A 22,235-nucleotide genomic window follows, 5' to 3' on the forward strand; every position below is an offset into this window, starting at 1 on the left:
ATTTGGAGACCTGCAAGTTCCAGCAGGGCTCTGCTTCATGAATAACGTGGCATGGGAAGAGTCTCAGATGCCAGAAATATTTGGATGCTCTGATTGCTTCTGTTCTGCAACTCTTGAATGGCAACGTGCTATTTTTTCAGGGAACTTTAAGTTGAATTAATTGTAAATATTTGGCTTTGGAAATGTTTTATTCCTCTAAAGCAAAGTGACGTTAAACAGGTGCAACTCCAGAACAGGATTTCTGTCCTACTGCACTGTCACAGCCATATTTTATGAAAAATCCTTTCCTTAGGATCTTTTCTCCTGAGAAGCTGAGAAGCTTCAGCTTCTCCATGTTTTGCTGCTTTGGAATGTGATTTGGAGAATTGTTTACCCAGCATGTGAAATTGTTTGTACTTGATGACCAATGACAGCCACCTGTGTTGAGGCTGTGAGCACAGTCACAAGATTTTATTATCATTCCTTTCTTTTCCTTGCTAGGCTTCTGATTAAATCCTTTCTTCTATTCTTTAGTATAGTTATGATATATCATTTTCTTTTAATATAATATATATCATAAAATAACAAATCAGCCTTCTGAAACATGGAGTCAAGATTCTCATCTCTTCCCTCATCCTGTGAGGGACCCCTGTGAGCAGCACCCCACTGCACAGCAGTGTTTGGGTTGGAAGAGACCTTAAAGATCTGATTCCACCCCTGCCATGGCAGGGACACCTCCCACTGTCCCAGGTGCTCCCAGCCCCAGTGTCCAACCTGGCCTTGGGCACTGCCAGGGATCCAGGGGCAGCCCCAGCTGCTCTGGGCACCTGTGCCAGGGCCTGCCCACCCTCCAGGGAACAATTCCTTCCCAATATCCCATCTAAACTCCCCTTTCCCCATCCTGTTTTTCACCTTTTCTTCCTGCTGTCATTGCAGGCTGTGGATGACACACGTCTGGCATCAGGAATAAATCACTCTTGGAAAGGTTCTGGCACAAAAAATGCATTTTGAGGAGAGTGGTACCTTGAATATTGTAACAGCACTGGCCTTAGAAATGGCTCCACAGTGTTCCTGTGCTGTTTCAATCTGCCAAGGAGAAATGGCATTTTTATTTAAAAACATATTTTTCAATAGTCCTGCTGGTGTCATCATCATCATCTGCACAAATTTCAGCTGACAGTTTGAAATCAAATGGTACCTGAGAGACACTTATGTTTGTCCATATGAGGGGAAATAATACATGTTCACAGCTGGATCTTCCAGTGATTTCTATCTGCCAGAGCATTATTTTCACCACCAGTACAAAACCAGTGCTGCAGAGACACTCTGCTGTCAAATGTAGTCATTCTGAAGCACTTTTTTCTTTCGATAAACCTGTTTTCCAGGCTGAGGTAATCCAGGCTGAAATTGGTACATCTTATTTACAAATTATAAATTAATGTATCTTTTAATAGATATTTTATTATTATTATGAATAATAATAATAATTATTATATATATTTTTGTATATATTTTTGTATATTTGTGCACCATCTTCATTTGCTTTATAGGGCATGTTTTTAAGCTGACAGAGAGGTAATCCAGGCTGAAATTAGTACATCTTATTTATAAATTATAAATTAATGAATATATCCTTCTATAGATTTATTATTATTATAAGTATTATAATATTATAATTATTATTTATTTATTTGTGCACCATCTTAATTTCCTTTATAGTGCATGTTTTTAAGCTGACAGAGAGGTGGATAAACAACCCTTGAAGCTTTTAGCAGTTTCTTACCCCAAAATCTTACAGAACTCTTGAACTCCACGTTCATTTGTGGGATATCTCTTGGACGAATGGAGGGATGGAAAGAAAAAGGGAGAAGTTGATTAGGAAGAACCAAATTGCAAGAAAAAAATTCAGGTTGAACCTTTTTACTTACCCAGTCCCAGGTATCTCAGTTATGCCTAGGGGGAAAAGGGAGAAAACTGGAGGCAATAACTGCATTTGGCTCTCCACCAAGTTTATTTTTGTCCCTAAATTGTGGCTGTGGGGTGTTTCTCCTCCAGCTCTTTATTATCTCCTCTAGTAAAATATTTGGGTTTTTCTTTGCAAACAGGAAAATTGATTAGGAGCAGGCAGGAGGGAGGTGGCTGCAGTCCCAGTGCTCAGAACAAGAGTGCTGAAAGGAATTTTTGTTTTCCACAAGGGTTTTATCAAGTGCCTTCTCCTAAAAGAGTGCAAGAGTACCAAATGAAAGTGTCACCAAGCACTGCTTCCACATATAAATATTGGTGCTTTACTTTGAAAATTGACTCCTGGGTTATTTCCATTAGTTTCCCTTGGTTTATGTCCCTAATATTTAACATTCACAAGAAATCAGATTTATTTTAGTTCAGCAATAAACTAAACGATCGCCTTTTTTATCCTCAAAATTATTACAGGCAGGAAGCAATTTTAAAATACTTCCAGCCATTGAAAAAGCACAACAGAGTTCTGGAAATGCTCTCGGCAATTAAATGTAAAGTTCTAGGGAGGTGATTAAAAGAACAGTTTGTCACTTGGAATGGATGTGGCTAATGGGGATGTATTTACATATTGCTTCCTAAAGCACTTTCTTACTTCTCTGCCTGCCTGCAGAGTGGGAGCAGCGTGCTCAGAGCCAGGGCTCCTGCAATGACACAGCCAGTCTGGAGCAATTAGTGCAGAAATGTGATGAGCAGGAGCCAGCCCAGCCCCTGCACAGCTCCAGGGGAAGCAAATTTGGGATTTTTATTCAGCTCTGGGAGCCCAGAGCAGCAGAGCTGTTCTGTCAGGCTCTCATTCACATCTGGGCTGCCCTGGGAGCACCCAGGGGTGTTTCAGTGCCAGCTGAGGAGCCCTTGGGGATGCAAAGCCATGGGCAGGCACCTGGATAATGGTCCCTGGCCAGCAGGGCCACGTGCTCAGCCCTTCCCAAGGGAATCTGTGGAGTTACGGGGTTCCCCAGATGGAGGAGGAAATGAGAATCTGACTCCATGTTCTTAGAAGGCTAATTTATTATATTATAGGATATATTGTATGAGATATGATATGATGACATATATTATATTATATTATATTATATTATATTATATTATATTATATTATATTATATTATATTATATTATATTATATTATATTATATTATATTATATTATATTATATTATATGCTATACCAAACTATACTAAAGAATAGAAAAAGGATACAGATAGAAGTTGTGGGGAGGAAAGATGAATCTGACTCCATGTTCTCAGAAGGCTAATTTATTATTATATGATATGATATTGTATTATACTGTATTATACTATACTATACTAGATGATACTATACTATATTATATTATGAATGCTATACTAAACTATACTAAAGAATAGAAAAAGGATCCAGACAGAAGGCTACAAAGAATGATAATGAAAACTCGTGACTCCTTCCAGAGTCCCAACACAGCTGGACAGTGATTGGTCATTAAGTTAAAACAATTCACATGAAACCCATCAAACAATGACCAGTTGGTAAACAATGTCCAGCTGCATTCCAAAGCAGCAAAACACAGGAGAAGCAAATGAGATAATTATTGTTTTCCTTTTTCTCTGAGGTTTCTCAGCTTCCCAGGAGAAGAAATCCTGGCGAAGGGATTTTTCAGGAAATGTGATGGTGACAGGAATCTTTGGGGTGGGACTGACCAGGAGGGGGTTGGTGTTAATGAAGAAATCAGCCGCCAGTCTGGAGCATCTGTTTCCCAAGGATGAGCTGGGAAATGTTGGTGCTTTAATTACAGTGGTGAGCCCCGCTTGTGATGCTGCTTGGGATGATTTAGAAAAGCTCCAGGAATCATCCAGGGCTTTAGCCACCTTCAGTGGCTGTGTGACATCCCTGTGGCAGCTGAGCACAGGTGACACATCCTTGTGTGCAGCCACCTCTTTGTGGCTGTGCTCTAGGCTGGGGGACAGCAGAAAAAAAGTACAATTCATTGTTTTTGAAGAATTGCATCTGCTTTTAAGACTAAAACTCCTTCCAAAATCAAAATAACAAGTGAACTCTTAGCCTGTTTTGTTTAAAAATGAAAATCAGGTTTTAGCCTGAAGAAGGAACCTTGCAGCTTCAGCTGAAACAATATTCTCATTTATTCAGAATATTCAATATTCTCATTTAATGAGTAGATTGGAACTGCAAGATATTGTGTGTGTTTGTGTCTCACTGCTCTCATTGTGCTGGGCTGTTCCATACACACAAGTTGCATGCCTGATTACCTGCACAGCGGGCTGAAAATTGATCTGGTATATTTTAACTATGAAATAATTCAACTTTTATGCCAAAACAATTAATGTTATGCATTAGTTTCGAATCAGAGTTTTGCCATTATACTCTGGAATAAAATTAATTTCTGGGGATACATTTTTCACTTTTGGTAGCTGGACTTGCATCGCACATTTACATTTGGTATAAAGAAGAATTCAGCCAAAAGAGTTTTTCTGCAGAGTTCAGGTGAAATCCCAGTGCTTGGGAAATCACTGCCCCTATTTTAGGCAGATCTCACTGCCTCACATCACTCCTGGAGGCCACAGGTCAAGCCCTGCTATAGAGGCTTTGTAATTGTCATGATTTTTATATAGAGATCATGAACAGAAAATAAATACCAGCCCCATTTGTTCTCTGAAGTGTGACTGCAGCTAAAGACTGTTTCATTATCAGTGATGGAACTACTTGAATGCCAGCAGCCCAGGATCCCCCCTGGAAATGCAGCCTGAGCCTTGGTTTGGTTTGTTTTTCCCAGCTGCACACACCTGGGATAGTTTTAAATTTTTGAGCATTGAATGTGTGCAGGAATATACCCCAAACCCTTGAAATTATCTACAATTTATCTCAAATAATACTCTAAACTGGTTTTTCATTGCCAAGATGCTGCCATTTCTGACAGAGGCACCTTGTGACAGTTCAAGCTCCAGTTCACACATGTTTTTGGGGGCACACAAACACCTTGTCCTACACCTCCAGAGCAGGAGATTTTTATTTGGAAAGCAATTTTTAACGTTTGCCAGGAGAAATGAGGGAGATGTTACTTGGTTTGTGTGGCACAGGGAAGGTGGGAGCTGGCCAGGGGAGGATGGGGTGCTGAACTGAGTGCAGGAAGATTGGCCCAAGCGAGAAAGGAAAAGTATTGAGGAGAAGCCTGAGTTAATTTATGTAAAATAAAACCAGTTATACCCCTGGGAGCACTGGCATTCCATTATGCCAGTGCCACAGCAGTGAAATCCAAGGATTTGCCTGCAGGGAGGGGAGTGGGGACAGTTTGCACCCAGAGCATCCTCTGGGACCTTAATGCAATTTGACCTCATTAATTAATTTCCTGCTTTTAGGTAATTTGTTTTCACTCTCCAAGAGGTTCCTGTGCAGACAGCCAGGGATGCAGCAGGGTGAGAAATGGACATTTTTGAGGGTGATTGTCCCACAAAACCCAGCCTGAATGCTCAGTGTGAGCTCTCAGAGCTCTGAGTGAGGGATGCTCATCCACAAACTCCCTTTTCTGCCATTTCATCACACTTGCAGCTGAAATTGGGCCAAATGATGAACTAATTGGTTTCTGCCTTAATTAGGGAGTCTGTTATTATGCTCTCAAAATCAGTGTTACTTTTTCCATCACTTTTCACCTAAGGTAGATCATTCCAAATAGCTGTTTGCTGTAGATTTCCATGTTTTTAATTGCGGTTTCTGTCATTGCTAAATTCTGTCTGATTACTTTCTTGGAAGCAGTTTTCCAGGAGCCACGTGCCTTCCTGTGGGATAGGCAAAAAGCCATTTGGAGACACAACATTCCAGGATATTTCAGCTTCTCCTGGTGTTTCTGCTGCAGAGCATTGTAAAATCAGAGCTGGAGAAGTGCATGAAATAATTGGGATTTGGGCATTAATGATTGACATGAAACCTCTTTATGTTTTGGTGGTTGTTTTTTTCTGTTTCTTTGTGTTTCTGGATTTTTGGGGGTGTTTTTTAATCTTGAAGTATTGTTCCATCAGCTCCATGCTCCCCAAAATCAAGAGCTTTCATTTCTTACCAGTTTCATTTCTGGAAACACCCACTAGGCTAATTAGAATCCAGTCAGCTTGGAACATTTTAAATCTGTTTCAGAAGAACATTGTTCACTTTCTGGTGGCTATTTTAGAAGTCTCATTTAGGTGTGAATTATGGGGCTGGCAGGTGGGTATTAAGCAGGTGTGAAGAAGTGATGGCCCAGAAGAGAAGGAGCAAGAGCTGGCATTATTTATGCAAATAGTGAATAAAATTAACTTTGTGAATTGTTCTCCTTTTGATCATAGGTCTGTGTGCCTTTTTTTCCCCCTAAACTTCTGCTTTTCCAACTTCCTGAATTTAATTACAGTTTGGGATTTCCACCACTGCTGTTGTCACTTAAATTCTGTTTACAAGAAGTAAAATCACCCGGGTTCTGTAAATGAGCTCCCAGTGAAGTGATTCAGTCTCACTTAAAAGAAATGTGTAATTTCTTTAATTTCTGTATTTCTAAAATTCTTTAAATATTATTTAAAGCCATATTTTCAAAAGGATGTGCATAAACTTAAGCCTTGACTTTGAACTTAGTTAAAAACCAATAAATGTGTGGGTTTTACCCCATTATGTTCCTTTAGCAACAGTAATTTGGGGTTTTTTAAGGTTCATAAATAGCAGGAAATGACCCTAAAGGCCATGGTGATTTAATTGTTGAATTTCATAAAGAATTCAGGTTTAAAAGTGACAGGTAATTTTATAAGCATTTTTTTAATTGAGCACTTAGGTACACAAAAGTCCTGGAACAGTGTGAACATGCTGAGTGTGTTGGAAACTGCACAGTAAATAATAATCAAATAATGCAAAATAAAGAGAAGCCGCCAACCAAGACGTAGTAAACAAATAAAAATTGAGTAATAACTGTAATTTCCAATACCTTATCCATGTATGGTCGCCAAATAAGGAAAAAATGCATTGGAAAGCAAAGGCTTAGAACTCAGAGGAAGCCCAGGAGAGACATATTACTTCCATTTATAACAGAAAATCAACTGAAAACTTGTAATTGACAGAAAGGGAGTGAGTTTGTGTCCCTGGAGGTGCCCTAAGATCAGCAACAGGCAAATGGTGTAAACATAATAAATCACACCACAACTTGTTTAATATGATTTTTTTTTCTTCTTTTCTTTTTTTTTATTTTGGAAAATAAAAGTGCAATTTTGTAAAGGACAATAAATATAAAACGAGGTGGTGGGGCACAGGGCTAGAAATACCCCAGCCTTTTTTAAGGGAGTCACTGAAAATAAGTGTTGAATGGGGAATTAGGTTTCCAGGGGTGTTTATTCATGGGTTGAAGGGCCCAATTAAACTGGAATCCACTTTGCATGGCTGCCATAATCCCAGTGACTAATTTCAGTGGGTTTATTCTTGACTTAACCCAATATCCTAGCAATGAAATGAAGCTGCTTCCTTTCCTGCCGCATCTCCAGATCTCCATGCTGTTCTGGACATCTTTTTTTCTTTTTATTTTCTCTTATTTTTAATCATGCAATAATATTTTGAGCAAGGAAGCACAGGTGGTTCAATAAATACCAGAAGCAGTAAAGGCTGGTGTCACCCACGGCTGCCTTGTGGGTGTCTGAGTTTGGTGTGGAGGAGAAAATTGGGTTTTTTTGGTCCCTAACTTGATGTGCAGTCCCTCCCTCAGCCCTGAGATCATTGTGTCCACCCGCCTCTTCTGCAGAAAGGATTCTCCTCTATTTTCTGCCTTTCCCATTTAGAAAGACCCCACATTCCTTTCTCCCTCAGACCACGTAGCGCCCTTCAAACTCCTCAGGTGTGCTCTCTTCTTTTCTTTATTATTGAAATAATTTAATGCTTCCCACTGCACTAATTCCCCCATTGTTTCCTGACAAATCCTTACTGCCTTCCTTTCCTTAAATTAATTGCACCTCTGAGTTCTGGAGGAAGGAATTGTGGTGAAAACCACTGGTGATCCTGAGGAGATGCTGCAGGTCCACAGGGGTGATGCTCTTGCAGGTCTTTTCCTCCTTATGGTTCTGGTTTTGGCAAAAAATATTTTTAATATTTATTTATTTATATCTAACACTTATTTATTTATTTGTCCTATTTATTTATTATTTATTAATTTATTTATATTTATTTCTAATATTTCTAAATGTGACAGAAGTTTAACTCCTGAGCCTCTTAATGGTTGGCACAGGCCACTGCTGCGAAATTATCATAATGGAAGAGGTTTAAATATTGACAGAAGAAAATTAAATGCAGGTTAATGATCAGCCATTTCATTTGATGCCTTTTTTGCATTAGGCAGCCTATAAATACCTTAATAATTTCATTTATTGAGTGGTTTTTTTCACCTGCACAGTCTTACCTTGTGTTAAATCGTCCTGTTGGCTTTGGCAGCCTGGGGAGGGGTTGAGGGCTCAGGCTGTGTCACCTTTTCATTTCATGGTGCACCCAAATTTGTGCACCCTCAAATTAAAGCTGTGCAGGAAGGGCTGATCTCCATTTCGTGGGGGCAGTGCCAATGCTGCAGACACTGCAACACAAGAGAGGTCAATCAAGCTGTAATCATTGCTAATTAGCACTTCCAGAAGCTGTAATCTTTGTATAAGTGCCACGTGGGTGAAAGAAATTATTCCTTGCCTAGAACACCATTAAAAATTTATTTTCCTTTGATCCTGTAGGAAATGAATGAGACAAACACGTGGCCTGGCGCAGGAAGGGGCTTTTGCCAATTAAAATTGGCCACACAAGGCTCAGAGCGATGCTCAGGAAACAAAACAAATTCAGTGGATTTTTTGCCAAATCTCTTCGTTTCTCTTTCGAGGTGTGGGTTTGTTTTTTTCCCTTTCAAATAATCATAATGAGTGGTAGGGAGGGCTACTTCGCCACATCGCACAGAAATGTTTTTAATGGAGTTTTTATGGATTTTTTGTATGGAAAAAAATAGTTCTGCTGTGTGATGAGCCCTACTGGGAATTTAGGCTTCTTCTGACATCCTTATCACGTGGATACTGCTGTCCTGTTTCTACCTGCTAATCATCTGGCTGAGCAGTTAAGTAGCTACTGAATGAATAATCTTTCCATTTTAGCAAAGTTTGCTCTCGTTTTTGCTGTCTGCTCCTATTTCCGTGCATATTAAATTTCAAAAAAAAAAAAAAAAAAGAGAGAAAAGAAGGAGATTAAGGAGATTTTAAACAGACCTGCTAATATTCTGGATTTCTTTTGCCTTTTTTTTTTCTTATGCTGAAGGAGATGGTGAAAAAAAAATGGGGGTTTTGCTAGTTTCTGGTACTTTTTAAAATGTCTTTTTCTCAGTCGTTGGCTCTTTGTTACACAGTACAGTACTGTAAATAATGCAGTGCTGTCAAATACAGCAATAAAGTAGTCTTTGAAGAAAAAAAAGGTGGAAAAATCCTATCAAACCCCTTTGCTTGTGTGTTTTTCTCCACCCCAAAGATGGTGAAAAAAATGGGGGTTTTGCTAGTTTCTGGTACTTTTTAAAATGTATTTTTCTCAGTCGTTGGCTCTTTGTTACACAGTACAGTACTGTAAATAATGCAGTGTGTTGTATTTGCAGGGATCCCTGTGGCAGGAAGGAATGATGAATCTGACTCCATGTTCTCAGAAAGCTAATTGATTATTTTATGATAATAGAATATATTAAAGAATACTGTACTAAATTAAACTAAAGAATACAGAAAGGATACTGACTGAATGCTAAAAGGATAATAATGGAAACTCATGGCTATTTCCAACACAGCTTGGCCCTGATTGGCCAAAGAGTCAAAATAATTCACACCAGAATCCAGTGAAACAACCACCTGTGGGTAAACAGTCTCCAAACACATTCCAAAGAAGCGAAACCCAGGAGAAGCAAATGAGATAAGAATTGTTTTCCTTTTTCTCTGAGGCTTCTCAGCTTCCCAGAAGAAAACCCCTGCGCGAAGGGATTTTTCAGAGAATGTGAATGCCACATCAGTGCTGTCAAATACAGCAATGAAGTGCTCTTTGAAGAAAAAAAAAAAAAAAGTGGAAAAATCCTACCAAACACCTCTGTTTGTGTCGTTTTTCCCCACCCAGACCTGTCGTTTGCCTGGATCTTCAACGAGTACCCCTCGTTCGTGCAGGAGGACAGCCGGCGCTTCGTGTCCCAGGAGACAGGACACCTGTACATAGCCAAGGTGGAGCCCTCGGACGTGGGCAACTACAGCTGTGTGGTGACCAGCAGGGCCAGCAGGAGCCCCGTGCTGGGCTCTCCCACGCCGCTGGTGCTGCGCACGGACGGTACGGAACGGGACACGCGGTGCCAGGGACACGCGGTGCCAGGGACACGCGGTGCCAGGGACACGCGGTGCCAGGGACACGCGGCGTGACCGTGCTCACAGGGGTCCCAGCGTGAGGGATGGGATGAGGATCTGACTCCGTGTTTCAGAAGGCTTGATTTGTTATTTTATGATATATATTATATTAAAACTATACTAAAAAGAATAGGAGAAAGGATTTCGTCAGAAGGCTGGCTAAGAATAGAAAAGGAAGGAATGATAACAAAAGCTTGTGGCTCGGACTCTCCATCCGAGCCAGCTGAGTGTGATTGGCCATTAATTAGAAACAACCACATGAGACCAATCCCAGATCCACCTGTTGCATCCCACAGCAGCAGATAACCATTGGTTACATTTTGTTTCTGAGGCCTCTCAGCTTCTCAGGAGGAAAAATCCTGAGGAAAGGATTTTTCAGAAAATATCATGGCTACAACGTGGAATGAGCAGATGTCCGAGGCAAAAAAGGGCATTTATTTCTGGACCTCCATATTTATAGAGTTCCAAAAGTGACCGTGGGTTGGAGGATGAAATTGCCACCTCTCCAACCACACTGGTCAAACCAGTCGTCCATTGTCACCCTGATTTTTTTAAGTTTTTCTAAGCCTTCTGATGTTTACATTCTTGTAATGAACTTTCACACACACTTTCTGTAAATAACTCATTGTTTTGCATTCTTTTATGGAGAAGGAGAAATTTGATGGACTGTTGGTTTGTCCAGTGTCATTGGAGAGGTGGCACTGTCATCCTCCAATCCACTGTCACTTTTGGAAATCTATAAATGTTGGAGTCAGAAACTAAACTTTCCTTTTCTTCACCGTGAGAATAGTGGTGTGTGCTTGTGTTGTTTCGTGTCCTGTAGGGACAGTCCATGAGTTTTGTCCTCCTCCAGAAAGGAATGCAAAACAATCATTATTTACACTCCATTACAAAAATGTGAACATCAGAAGGCTTGGAAGAATTTTAAAAGAACAGGGCAACAGGGAACCACCTGGAGCCTGGGAGCGTCCCGGCATCACTCACTTCCCAGAGTTCTTGGCTCTTGCAGCATCAATTCTCCCGTGTTGTCCTGTCATTGTCACCTTTGTCATGAAGGGATGGGACCACTGTGGGGCTAAGAATGATTTATTGCTCAGATAAACATCAGTCTCAGAGGCTGAGAGGTTTTAGAGGAGCAAGAACTCAGCCATAGCTCAAAGTAGTCAAAAGTTCTTTGTTACAAGGCAATACAGAACTTTCTAAACCAATAAGCAGTTGCCATAGGGTTTATTTTCCTTTTCTGATCTATCACCTTTACTTACTTCTGCTGCACTGTGGGTACTTTTATCCAATGGGCTACTATTACACATATGCTTCTTTCATAACTTCTAAACTCTCAGTTTATTCCATACAACCCCACCCTTAGATTATAAACCCTTCACCATTTTATCAGTACAGTTTCTCACTTTAAGTCTCACCTACAACTATAGAAGCCTAACTATATTATTTTTCTGCTTAATGTCTGTGTATTTTATTTTTGCATCAATCCAAGCATCTCCCAGGGCTGCAGATCAAACCCTTCAGTGTCTGTGCAAGTTTCTATTTTTTCAATTCCCACAGTCCAAACTTTCTCCTAAGATAAACTCTGTTGCATCCTAACTCTGTCCCTGATATCACTGTGCTTCCCTTTATAAGCAGATAGTCAGAGAAATAATCTTGAATTGCAAGAGAGGGAAAGAAAACCCTTCGAAAAATCACCTTGAAAATTTGACCTTCTCAATTGTCTCACACAGGTGTGATGGGGGAATACGAGCCTAAAATCGAAGTTCAGTTCCCTGAGACCCTGGCAGCAGCCAAAGGCTCCACTGTGAAGCTGGAGTGCTTTGCACTGGGAAAGTAAGTGCTCATCTTCACTGAAACTTGAAGCACCTTGGGGTTCACCTGCACAAGAGCTGTGGGGCTCTGGTGTTTCCCTGATTTTGGTCATCACAGCTCCTGCCTTGAAATGAGAGGGCAAAGACTCCTGTGGTTTATTTTGATTTTGTTTAGAATTAAGATGTGTATGTTGGCAGCACAGGAATTCACATTTCATTTCAAATTAACTTGAGAAGATTCTCTGTGGTTTTGCATATGACCTTTGAGCTAAGCCTCTTTTCTTTGTGCAAGGAAATGGTGCTGAAGCCTGTGAGAATGTTGTCTGAATTTTCCCCTTAAATGTACTTGATGCTTTCATAATATTGTTCTTTCTTTATGGCCAAAATAAAGATTGAAATGCATTTCTCCTCTGAATGATGCTTCACTCGCAGCTGATACTTTTCTCTTTCACAGACAATCTTGAGAATGCATTTGTGTTTCTGTAAATGTATTTATTTACCAGTGTGGGGTTTGTTTGCAGGCAGTTTGTCAGGTGCCCATGTCAGATTGATAACTTGATCACACACTGTTGCTTTGGCTCCCTGCAGAGGGGAGAGAAAGTTTGCAAATCAGAGAATTAAAGGCTGCTGGAGGATGGCAATTCCAAAAGACTTGCCTGGATTCTTCCTCTGTGGAAACCACTGGTAAATCTCACCCGTCCTCTGGGGAGGCCAGTGCTGATTTACAAGAAATGTTGCAATTATTGGGCATTCACAGAGTTATTCCTGACAAATTTGGGACCACAAATGCAGCGTAGGAATCAGCAGGGAATGCAAATCAGGTGCCTGAGTGTCTGACCATCTGTCATGTACAGTGTGGTTACTGCATTTAACACAGCCTGCAAGCCACTGCTGAATTTAGTTTGCTTTAAGTATCTCATTATGACAATCAAGGACTTTAAGCAAAACTGTTTAAAATCTCATTACTCTCTCTTTAGCCCCGTGCCTCAGATTAACTGGAGAAGAACTGACGGGCTGCCATTTCCAAGTAAAATAAAGCTGAGGAAATCCAATGGCATGATTGAAATCCCTAATTTCCAGCAGGAGGATGCAGGGCTCTATGAATGCATTACTGAAAACTCCAGGGGCAAAAACATTGCAAGAGGACGTCTCACTTACTATGGTAGGAAACTTCTGGTCTGTCTGTCCCTCCTTTCTTTACTCACAAAACACAAACTGCTCTGGGGTACTCTGGAATTTCCACTTTCTGCAGTGGGCATTTGGGTTTGAAAAGTCCATGGCATTTTAAGTGCTTCCAGAAAATGAGAATTTCTGCAGCAGTTTCTTGGTCAGGTCTCTAAGAAATGGCTTAAAAGCTCACAAGGATTGCTGAGAGTAAAGCACAGTCTGCTTGTGCTTGGCTTTTTCTCTGATGGAAAGACTTTTTTTTTTTTTTTTTTAAGAACATTTCTTCTTGGTCCATTGGAGAAACCTTCAATTTTCAGTCAATTGGATTTATTTGGGGGGATCATTTAGGCCTCCTATTTATGAGAAGTACAAATTTTGTCTTGCTTTGTGAAAAGATTACGGATGGGTGTTCTCAATCCTGTGCTTTCAAAACAGCCAATTTTATTTTAAAATGAGTAAATAAATGGGAGGATATAATCCAGTATAGGAAATGAAATAATATGAAATTTTATAGCTGGAAAAAAAGCAGTCTCTTGTGCATTTGAGGCTATAGAGTGAAATGAGTATCAGCAAAGCACACTGGTGGTGGTGTAAAGCCAGAGTGATTTGCAACAAAGTGGTAATTGACAATTTTTGTTAAAGCCAGATCTCAGCAAATATAATTTTCTTTACTTCAACGGCAATTTAAACAGTGATTCTGACTCTGCCTTGGAATGTTTCCCTCATGGAGGAATATTTGAGCAAGGAGATGGGTTTTGAGTTGGATAAAGGCACAGAGCACAGCTCCTCTGCAGCTGGGAGCAAGTGCTTCACTGCCTCTCCATGCGGAGCAGCTGGCTGGTAGATTTTGGTCCTTGAAGATTTTGCTTTATGGCACAATGGATTTTACAAGGCGGAAGGAAAATTTCTCTCCTTGCCAATTTCCAAATTAATCTTCACACTGAATGAAGGCCCCGTTATTGGAAATGTTCTAGGGCAGGTTGGGCAGGGGACTTGAAGCAGCACAAATTTTCCACGCGCTGATTGTAATTATGACTTTTTGAGAAATCCTGTGATTGACTTAGGGCAGCAAATCCAAGCTGCTTCACCTGCCAGTGTCCTCTGCCATGCCAAACTTGGCACTGTGCATTTTATTTTTAAATAAAATTTAAAAGTTTTGATTAAGTGACCTTATTTTTTGCTTGAGAGTTCCAGAGTTGGGCTTTGTACATCATTTTGCCTCAACATTCCTATGGCAGTGTCAAATGGGGGCAGTTGTGAGATACATCACTGTAAATTAGATGTAAATTAGAGGAGATAAAAAATAGATAGAAAAATTAGATATAAAATAGAGTGGATTTGTTCCATCAGTCCTTGTAATTCCAGCAGTGTCATTCCTGGGGTTCCTGCCCTGCTGCCCAAATTCTTCTTTGCTCATTAAAAGGCCACGGAGCTGAAATAAAGGATGTTGCTAATGAGCAAAAGCAACTGAGCTGCAGTTCTGTAACAGTGGAATCATTGTGAACCTTTTCAGTGCAAACCTGGACAGAGATTTGAACCCTCATATTCCAGTAGGAGTGGCTGCCCGTGTTAGGGCCATCCCTGATATGGATGTTTATCTTAAGAAGAATAATGAGAGCTGTAATGGCAGTAATGGCACTCCAACTGTTTCATTTCATTTGTTCTGCTTCATGGAACCCATTCTGCAGAATTAAATAGATTTAAGTAATCTTTCTTATTTTGGTGCTTGCTTTGTTGTTGCAGTTAGAATTCCAACAGGCCTGGATTTGGGAAAAGAGCATTTATAGCTTCTCTTGATAATTGGAAGTTTTATAACTGAAGATAATGTCTTCTGATGGGTTGCCACCTCATCTGGTGCCAAAGCCCAGAAATCTGGCTGGTGAAGAAATCTAACCACATCCCACTCAGCCTTACAATGAAAAAATCAATATTTAAGGAAGTTGTTCTAAAAGCAGATGAGGATTTGGGGGAAACTAATGCAATAAACTGAAGGCATAGAGTAAAAAATCACCCATCTGCCAGAAAGTGCCAATGCTGTCAAAAATCCACAAATCTGCTGTTTTTAGGGAATGGTGGCTGCTGTTAGAACATTTAGAAGTTTAAGGCATGTCTGCTTATCAAACATAGAAAAATATAAACATTACAAAGGTACAAATGTCTTTTTATTTCAATAGTGACAGCATTCATTTTCCTCTGGGCAGAACAAGGCACATTTCTGCCTGACCCCAGAAAAATCACTATGAGGACGATTGGGGTTAATGTTTTGCAAGTTGTTGTGGTAAAATAATATGAAAAAGAAATCTTTAGGCAGAAAAATATCGATAAAAATCGTTCATGTGCCTGAAAAATAGGTTTTTCTTTCTTTGCAAACTTCGAGAATTCTTTGAAATGTAACATAAAGCTGGTCCTAAACCAGAGCTTGAAACATTCATTGCTCTGGTACAAAGTGAAACACTCCTATTCTGATTTGTTTTATGAGCTGAAACTGCAAAGTTTGAAATCTGAAAATCAGGTTTTCCAGTTCATAAATAGTTTGGTTAAAAGCCTTCCTTTTTCATCCAGCAATGAATTACAGCCTTGAAGCCACAAAGCCCTTGAACAACTTCACTCCTGTCCATAGTCACTTTCCCAAGAATTCCTATAAATCTGTCACATCTGTAACTCCTGAAAAAATGAAATGAGTCTGTTTTATTATAATTATGATGTGCTTTAAATATAGCTCTCCACCCATAGCTGGAGTTGATAATTAAAATAGATATTCTAAACCAGATATTCTGGGTTCATTACAATACTCACAGACTATTAATCTTCCTTTTCTCTCCTGAAGGATTTTATCAAGAAAAGCCTGACATCAAATGTTCAGTTTTTTGTCCTTTTTTACAGTTCCAACACTTGTTAAATGCCAGTTTTCTACTCAGGAGAGCTCAGATTGTGCTAAAAATAGGAGAAGATTATCCAACTTTGATTGAATGTAGAACCTGAAGATTTAAATAATTTGCTTTCCCTTTATTAGCCTGTTCGTTTGTCATCGCTTTTGGCTTCCCATAAAGAGATAACAGGGGAAAAAAAAAAGAATCCACAGAGGTGTTTCATGGCAGAGAAGAATGAGAGGAGATGAAACAATTGTAGTTTTGTCTTTTAGGATGCTATTAAACATGAAGCACGGTGAAGATATGTAAAGCAATTAATTTAAGGTATAATTGAAGGAAATATAGTCTTAATTAGCCCATGCTGATGTACCCAGCAGTCCTGCTTGGCAGTACCAAGGTAAAATGTTTGACAGGGAGAAAGAAATTCTGCTGCTGTTCTCCTTTTGCTCTGCAGTGCTGGTCTGTGGTAACAAAGACAAAATCCCCTAGGAATAAGTAGAATCTACATATTTTTTTTAGGTGTATTAAAAAATACTGGTATATTTTGGGATTTTTTTAAATAATCTATCAGGAAAACTAAACTGAAGCTGTTAGTTGTGTATGTGGAAGAATATCTCTGTTTAAAGGTTTTTTCTGACAGTCTTGTGCTTGGCATGTCTTCAAAACATCAACAGCAAGGTTACAATTGACTGAATAATATCAATGAGTTGCTCAGTTTGATCGCCTGGAATTTAATTGTTAATGCTGTCTAATAATATAATTTCCTTGCTGCCCAGAAAAATAGTTTTTCTTCTTTTACATACTAAAGCTTTTCCCAGTGATTTGGAATTATCTGTTGCTCGAGGGCATTCTTATTTTCCAATGGGAGCCAAAAAATGGACATTTTCAGGGATGTGTCAGCTGCTTCTCCAGGCCCAGCTGTTTCAGCAGAACAAAAGTGATTTGTGCTTGAAATCCTTGGGGTTTTGAGGTGAAATAAGAGTTCATCCCTGCTGCAGGCATCAGTGGGAGTGTCAGAGCCTGACTTTGAGACAGGAAAAGTACAGGTTACATTTTTGGGGTGGGTTTTTCCCCCCCCCCATTTGCTTCACAACTTCCCCTCTTGTGCTCTGGGAAGTTCTTCCTGCTCTTGATTTCCCTGCCCAACTGCTGAGCTCCCCAGAGGTGTTTCAGAGAGTTCCAGCCCAGCTTTCCTAGTGGAAGTGCCAGAGTGCCAGTGTGAGAAGGAACATTTTGTGTGAATCCCTCTCCTGGAGGAGCTCCCCAGGGGCTTTGGCTCCCTGCAGGAGTCATGGCCCTCAGGTTCTGCCTTCCCTTCACTCCATTCCTGCAGAATTAAAACCAGGTTTTTGTCGGATTCTCTCACTCTGAAGGAGGGAGTACATAAAAATACATGTTGTGATGCACTGTGCACGGTTAGCCCACAAATAATTCACAAATCCCAGCCCAGCTTCTGGAAAGTGTCACACTTCTTCCTCCAAAAGCATCCCTACAGTCGTTCTTCCTTCACATCAACCCCCAGGACATCGCAAAGGATTTTGTAAAACCTGAAAAAATGGTTCTTCCTTCCCTTTTGGCCTACAGGGAAGGCCTGGAGTGTAATGGAGCAACAGTTGTTTCCTGCAGGCTTAACTGGCTGGGTCATCACAACCACCAGAAGAGATGAGAGGCCTCTCCCTGGGATGCTTTTTATGAAGTTACACACTTGTTCTCTCCTTGCCTCTGGGACCACGAGCACTGCAAGGAATATTTTAGGCTAAAACAAGTGAAGCAAAATCCAGGCTGGTGCTTTTCCAAGTGACTGGCCATGGAGCTGACGGCTAACCTGCTTCAGAAAATCACTTTACCTACAAGCATCTCGTCCTGGGGGAGCTCCAGATGAATCTTTCATGAAGATTGCACAGCAAGTTCCCAAGAATTCTTAATATCATCCCAAAATACAGATTCCTGTCACAGCCTCATACCCTGCACTGTGAACTCCTTTAAAATTAACTTCCAGCCTCTCAGCTTACAGGACAATGTCTGTTTCTTTCTAAATTTCAGCAAGGATGTGCTGCCTGCCTATTCCTTGCTTTAGGAAGGAGTGACTCCTCTCCTCAGGAAAATCCAGGTTTCACAATAACTCTGCAGTAGCTCCAGGAGATTCCTTCCCTTCACTCCATCCCTACAGAATTAAAACCAGATTTTTGTTGGATTCTCTCACTCTGAAGGAAATAATACATAAAAATACGTGTTGTGATGCACTGTGCGTGGTTAGCCCACACATAATTCACAGATCCCAGGAGAAAATGAGGCTTTGTTGGCAAGTCTTCCTTCAGGAGCACAGATGTGGCAGTGATGGTGGAATCAGATCTTTAGGGCAGTAAAATCTGCTAAACCTTGAGAGAAATAAAGCTCTTTATTCAGAGTCCTTCAGGTGTCCTCAGGCAGAGCTCAACAAAAAGGGGCAGAGCTGGGCTTGGCAAGCCCTGCTGCTGTTTTGGGAGGGTGTCAGAGCAGTGTCAGAGCTGCTGATACCTGACTTTCTTTCTGCACATGAAGCACCTTTATCCTGGCCAGGAGTCAGAGTATTCCCAGCTGGAATTGCCCCTCTTGAGCTGCCTTTTCAATTTTGAGCTGGTTGGTGGAATCGTTCTCTTTCTAAAGACAGATTGAAAATGGTGCTTTTCTTCCTGCTCTGCTCCTCCATCAGGAATTGGAAGAGAAAAAAGGGCCTTCCTCCAGGAAATCACTGGAGTCTCCATCAGCACAGAGAAGCAGCAGGAATTTCTCACCCTGTGCCTTGAGAAGCTGCTCTGTGCATTTCTGCTTTACTGTGGTGTGTGGGAACTTGGAAAACCCTCCCATGGAGACTGCCTGACACACAGTCCTAAAACAAGATTAGGTAGACAATGATTTTTTTAAGTGGTAGAATTGAATCCAAGATCTTTTGACTTGAAAATAGTTTCTATTTAACCTGCTTCCAAGTGGAGGTGGGCAGCAGATGTTAAATATTCCAGATGTATGGATCCATCAGTAATTCAAGCACTGCTGAATGATGCATAAATGTTCAGGTGTGCAAAGTGCTCATTACATGGAGCCCTGAGCTTCCATTCCCTTGACACATGTGGGGCAAATCCTCCCAGTGACAATGAGGGATGAAGCAAGGGCAGGCTTGATGTCCAGTGTTGTAACATGGACTGTGGAGATTTAACCCCAGTTAATACCAGTGAAATTGTGCATCCGTGTGACACAAAGATCAGGTCATCCTGTCTTTGGCAGCTGACCTTGATAAAGAGGGTGCAAAAAATAAATTATCCCCCAGCTGGTGAAAGGTTTTAATCCTCATGGGGATGTGAAAAAAAGTAATATTCAGAGGGTTTCGCTGTCAGCAAATATTGTATAGTATAGTATTTATAATATATTTATATATATTATAAATATATATATAGTATTTATCATAGTATTTATAAATATATATATAGTATTATTTACTATATCTATATATGATAAATACTATATATATATTTATATGTATGTATATAATACTATACAGATATAGTATTTATCAAATGCTATACAATATACTACTATATACTAATATTCTTTACTAATATAGCACAGTAGTATATTGTATAGTATTTATTGGTAGTTCAAACCTCAGTGAATACAATTTAGGAAGTTCTTCTGTAAGCAGTTAACCCTAAATAGAGATAGATAAATCACAAATAGATCATTATCATAAAAGCCTGGTGCTGTTCATGGTCCTGTTGAGGTCTTTTCACTGCATTGCAGAGCCTGGGATTGAGAGGAAATTTCCATGCTGGGAAATGAGGAATCTTCTAAAATGGAATTAGTGCCAGCCCTGATCCGGGCCTGGCTGGGCTGGTGCTGTCCAGCTCTCAGCTGTGCCCACGGGCAAATCTTTCATTTCCCTGGCCTGAGTTAACTGCTGCTGAGCTCCATTGTAGTGAGAAGCTCAATGGGAATTAATCTGTCCTTCCTGAACTCATGTAGTAAACAATGTTTTCCTGCATCACCAGGGACTTGTTTTCTCCCTCCTGTTCTCACATGAGGGTGGTAGGAGATTTTCCTGAATTACTGATTTAAGAGAAGCAAATTGACTCTGGAAAATTCTAGCTAGATGTTTGCAGCCAAGTTTCATCCTGCTCTTTCATCTGTTTTTTTTTTCCATAGCCCATGTCCAGAATTTATCTTTTCTTGGAGAAGTAGGATAGGCTGAGATGATAAACCTTCTAGTAAATTAAATAAATTCGAAGAAAATTCAGAAATTATTATAAGATAGTATTGAACCGATGTGTGAAACAGCACTAAAGGAATAAAAATAAATTACTGTTGTCTTTCATGCACTGATGTTTATTTGCCAAGTGAGCTTTCTACTTCCTGTGAAAGCTGTAATGGATGTTTTAAATATCTTTACAATTTTAACTGCATTTTGGGTAATTCTGAAGGATGTCTAGTATTATTGCTTTAAATTCTGGCTTAAAAAAATAGTGATTTTTATGGACTTTATTCTGCTGGTTTGCATTACCCAAATTCTGTGCCAGGACTTCTACTTTCAAAAACAATCTCATACATCCATGTTTTCATCCAGTTAAGTGCTGCCTTGCATTAGAAAGCAATTTAAATGGTATTTAGCTCTAAGGCTGACATACCATTATTTTTTTTAAGACTTAAAGGATTCTCTTCAGCATTAATTTGATGATTTAGCCACATCACTTATTTAATTTCAGTCTTGCCATTAATGCCTTTCTCTTACATTTGCCTCAATTGCAGAATGATGTTGTTTAATCATTTGTGATTTTAATATTGGTTTCACCAGTCCAGCTTCAGTGATCTGTACTCTCAGTTTTTTTCTGGCTTAGTGCTCATAATAAAAATGCATAAGAGGAATAATAAGTGATTTATTTCATCAGGGGGCTCGGAGCAGAACCAGTGGGAAGCTCTGTTGGCACAGATGAGCCTGTGCAGAAAATGGATGAGTTCTGTGCCCATGAACCCTCTGGTTGTGACCTGGAGCAGTAACTTGTGTCTGCAGGGTGTTTGTTGTGTGTTCTACCTGCAGCAAAGCCTCACGGGGTGTTTGTTGTGTGTTCTACCTGCAGCAAAGCCTCACGGGGTGTTTGTTGTGTGTTCTACCTGCAGCAAAGCCTCACTGGGTGTTTGTTGTGTGTTCTACCTGCAGCAAAGCCTCACGGGGTGTTTGTTGTGTGTTCTACCTGCAGCAAAGCCTCACTGGGTGTTTGTTGTGTGTTCTACCTGCAGCAAAGCCTCATGGGGTATTTGTTGTGTGTTCTACCTGCAGCAAAGCCTCACGGGGTGTTTGTTGTGTGTTCTACCTGCAGCAAAGCCTCACGGGGTGTTTGTTGTGTGTTCTACCTGCAGCAAAGCCTCACTGGGTGTTTGTTGTGTGTTCTACCTGCAGCAAAGCCTCACGGGGTGTTTGTTGTGTGTTCTACCTGCAGCAAAGCCTCACTGGGTGTTTGTTGTGTGTTCTACCTGCAGCAAAGCCTCACGGGGTGTTTGTTGTGTGTTCTACCTGCAGCAAAGCCTCACTGGGTGTTTGTTGTGTGTTCTACCTGCAGCAAAGCCTCACGGGGTGTTTGTTGTGTGTTCTACCTGCAGCAAAGCCTCACTGGGTGCAGCCCATAGAGGATGTGGAAGTTGCTGTGGAGGACACCTTGTACTGGGACTGCAGAGCCAGTGGGAAGCCCAAACCCTCCTACAGGTGGCTGAGGAATGGAGAGCAGCTGGCAATAGAGGTAACATTCTGTTGGGGAAAAGTGCTGCTGAGTGAAATGAGCAATATCCATCCATCCAGAGTTTCCTGGTATCAGCCGAGAGAAGTTTTGGTACAGGGTTTGTGTTTTTTGAGAGCATCCTGATGAAGCCTCAATAGCTGCAAAGACAAATGATGCTGTACAGAAATATTCCAGCTAAAAGCAGATTGAAAACCAATAGAACCACAGAAAGAAACATGAAAGGAATGACTGGAGAAGGAAGTTTAATAA

General features: G+C 40.5%; 1 protein-coding gene across 1 annotated transcript in view; it reads left to right on the forward strand.

Moving 5' to 3' along the window:
• Positions 1-22,235, forward strand: part of CNTN3 (contactin 3) — a 104,342-nt gene that overhangs the window by 51,301 nt on the left and 30,806 nt on the right. Inside the window, exons 4-7 of the mRNA XM_066557785.1 lie at positions 10,096-10,299; positions 12,107-12,209; positions 13,165-13,349; positions 21,850-21,986. Coding sequence (XP_066413882.1) covers positions 10,096-10,299; positions 12,107-12,209; positions 13,165-13,349; positions 21,850-21,986 — 629 coding nt within the window. The remainder of the gene's footprint in view (positions 1-10,095; positions 10,300-12,106; positions 12,210-13,164; positions 13,350-21,849; positions 21,987-22,235) is intronic.

This window comes from Molothrus aeneus, chromosome 12 (genome assembly GCF_037042795.1).
Source record: "Molothrus aeneus isolate 106 chromosome 12, BPBGC_Maene_1.0, whole genome shotgun sequence".
Taxonomy (NCBI): domain Eukaryota; kingdom Metazoa; phylum Chordata; class Aves; order Passeriformes; family Icteridae; genus Molothrus; species Molothrus aeneus.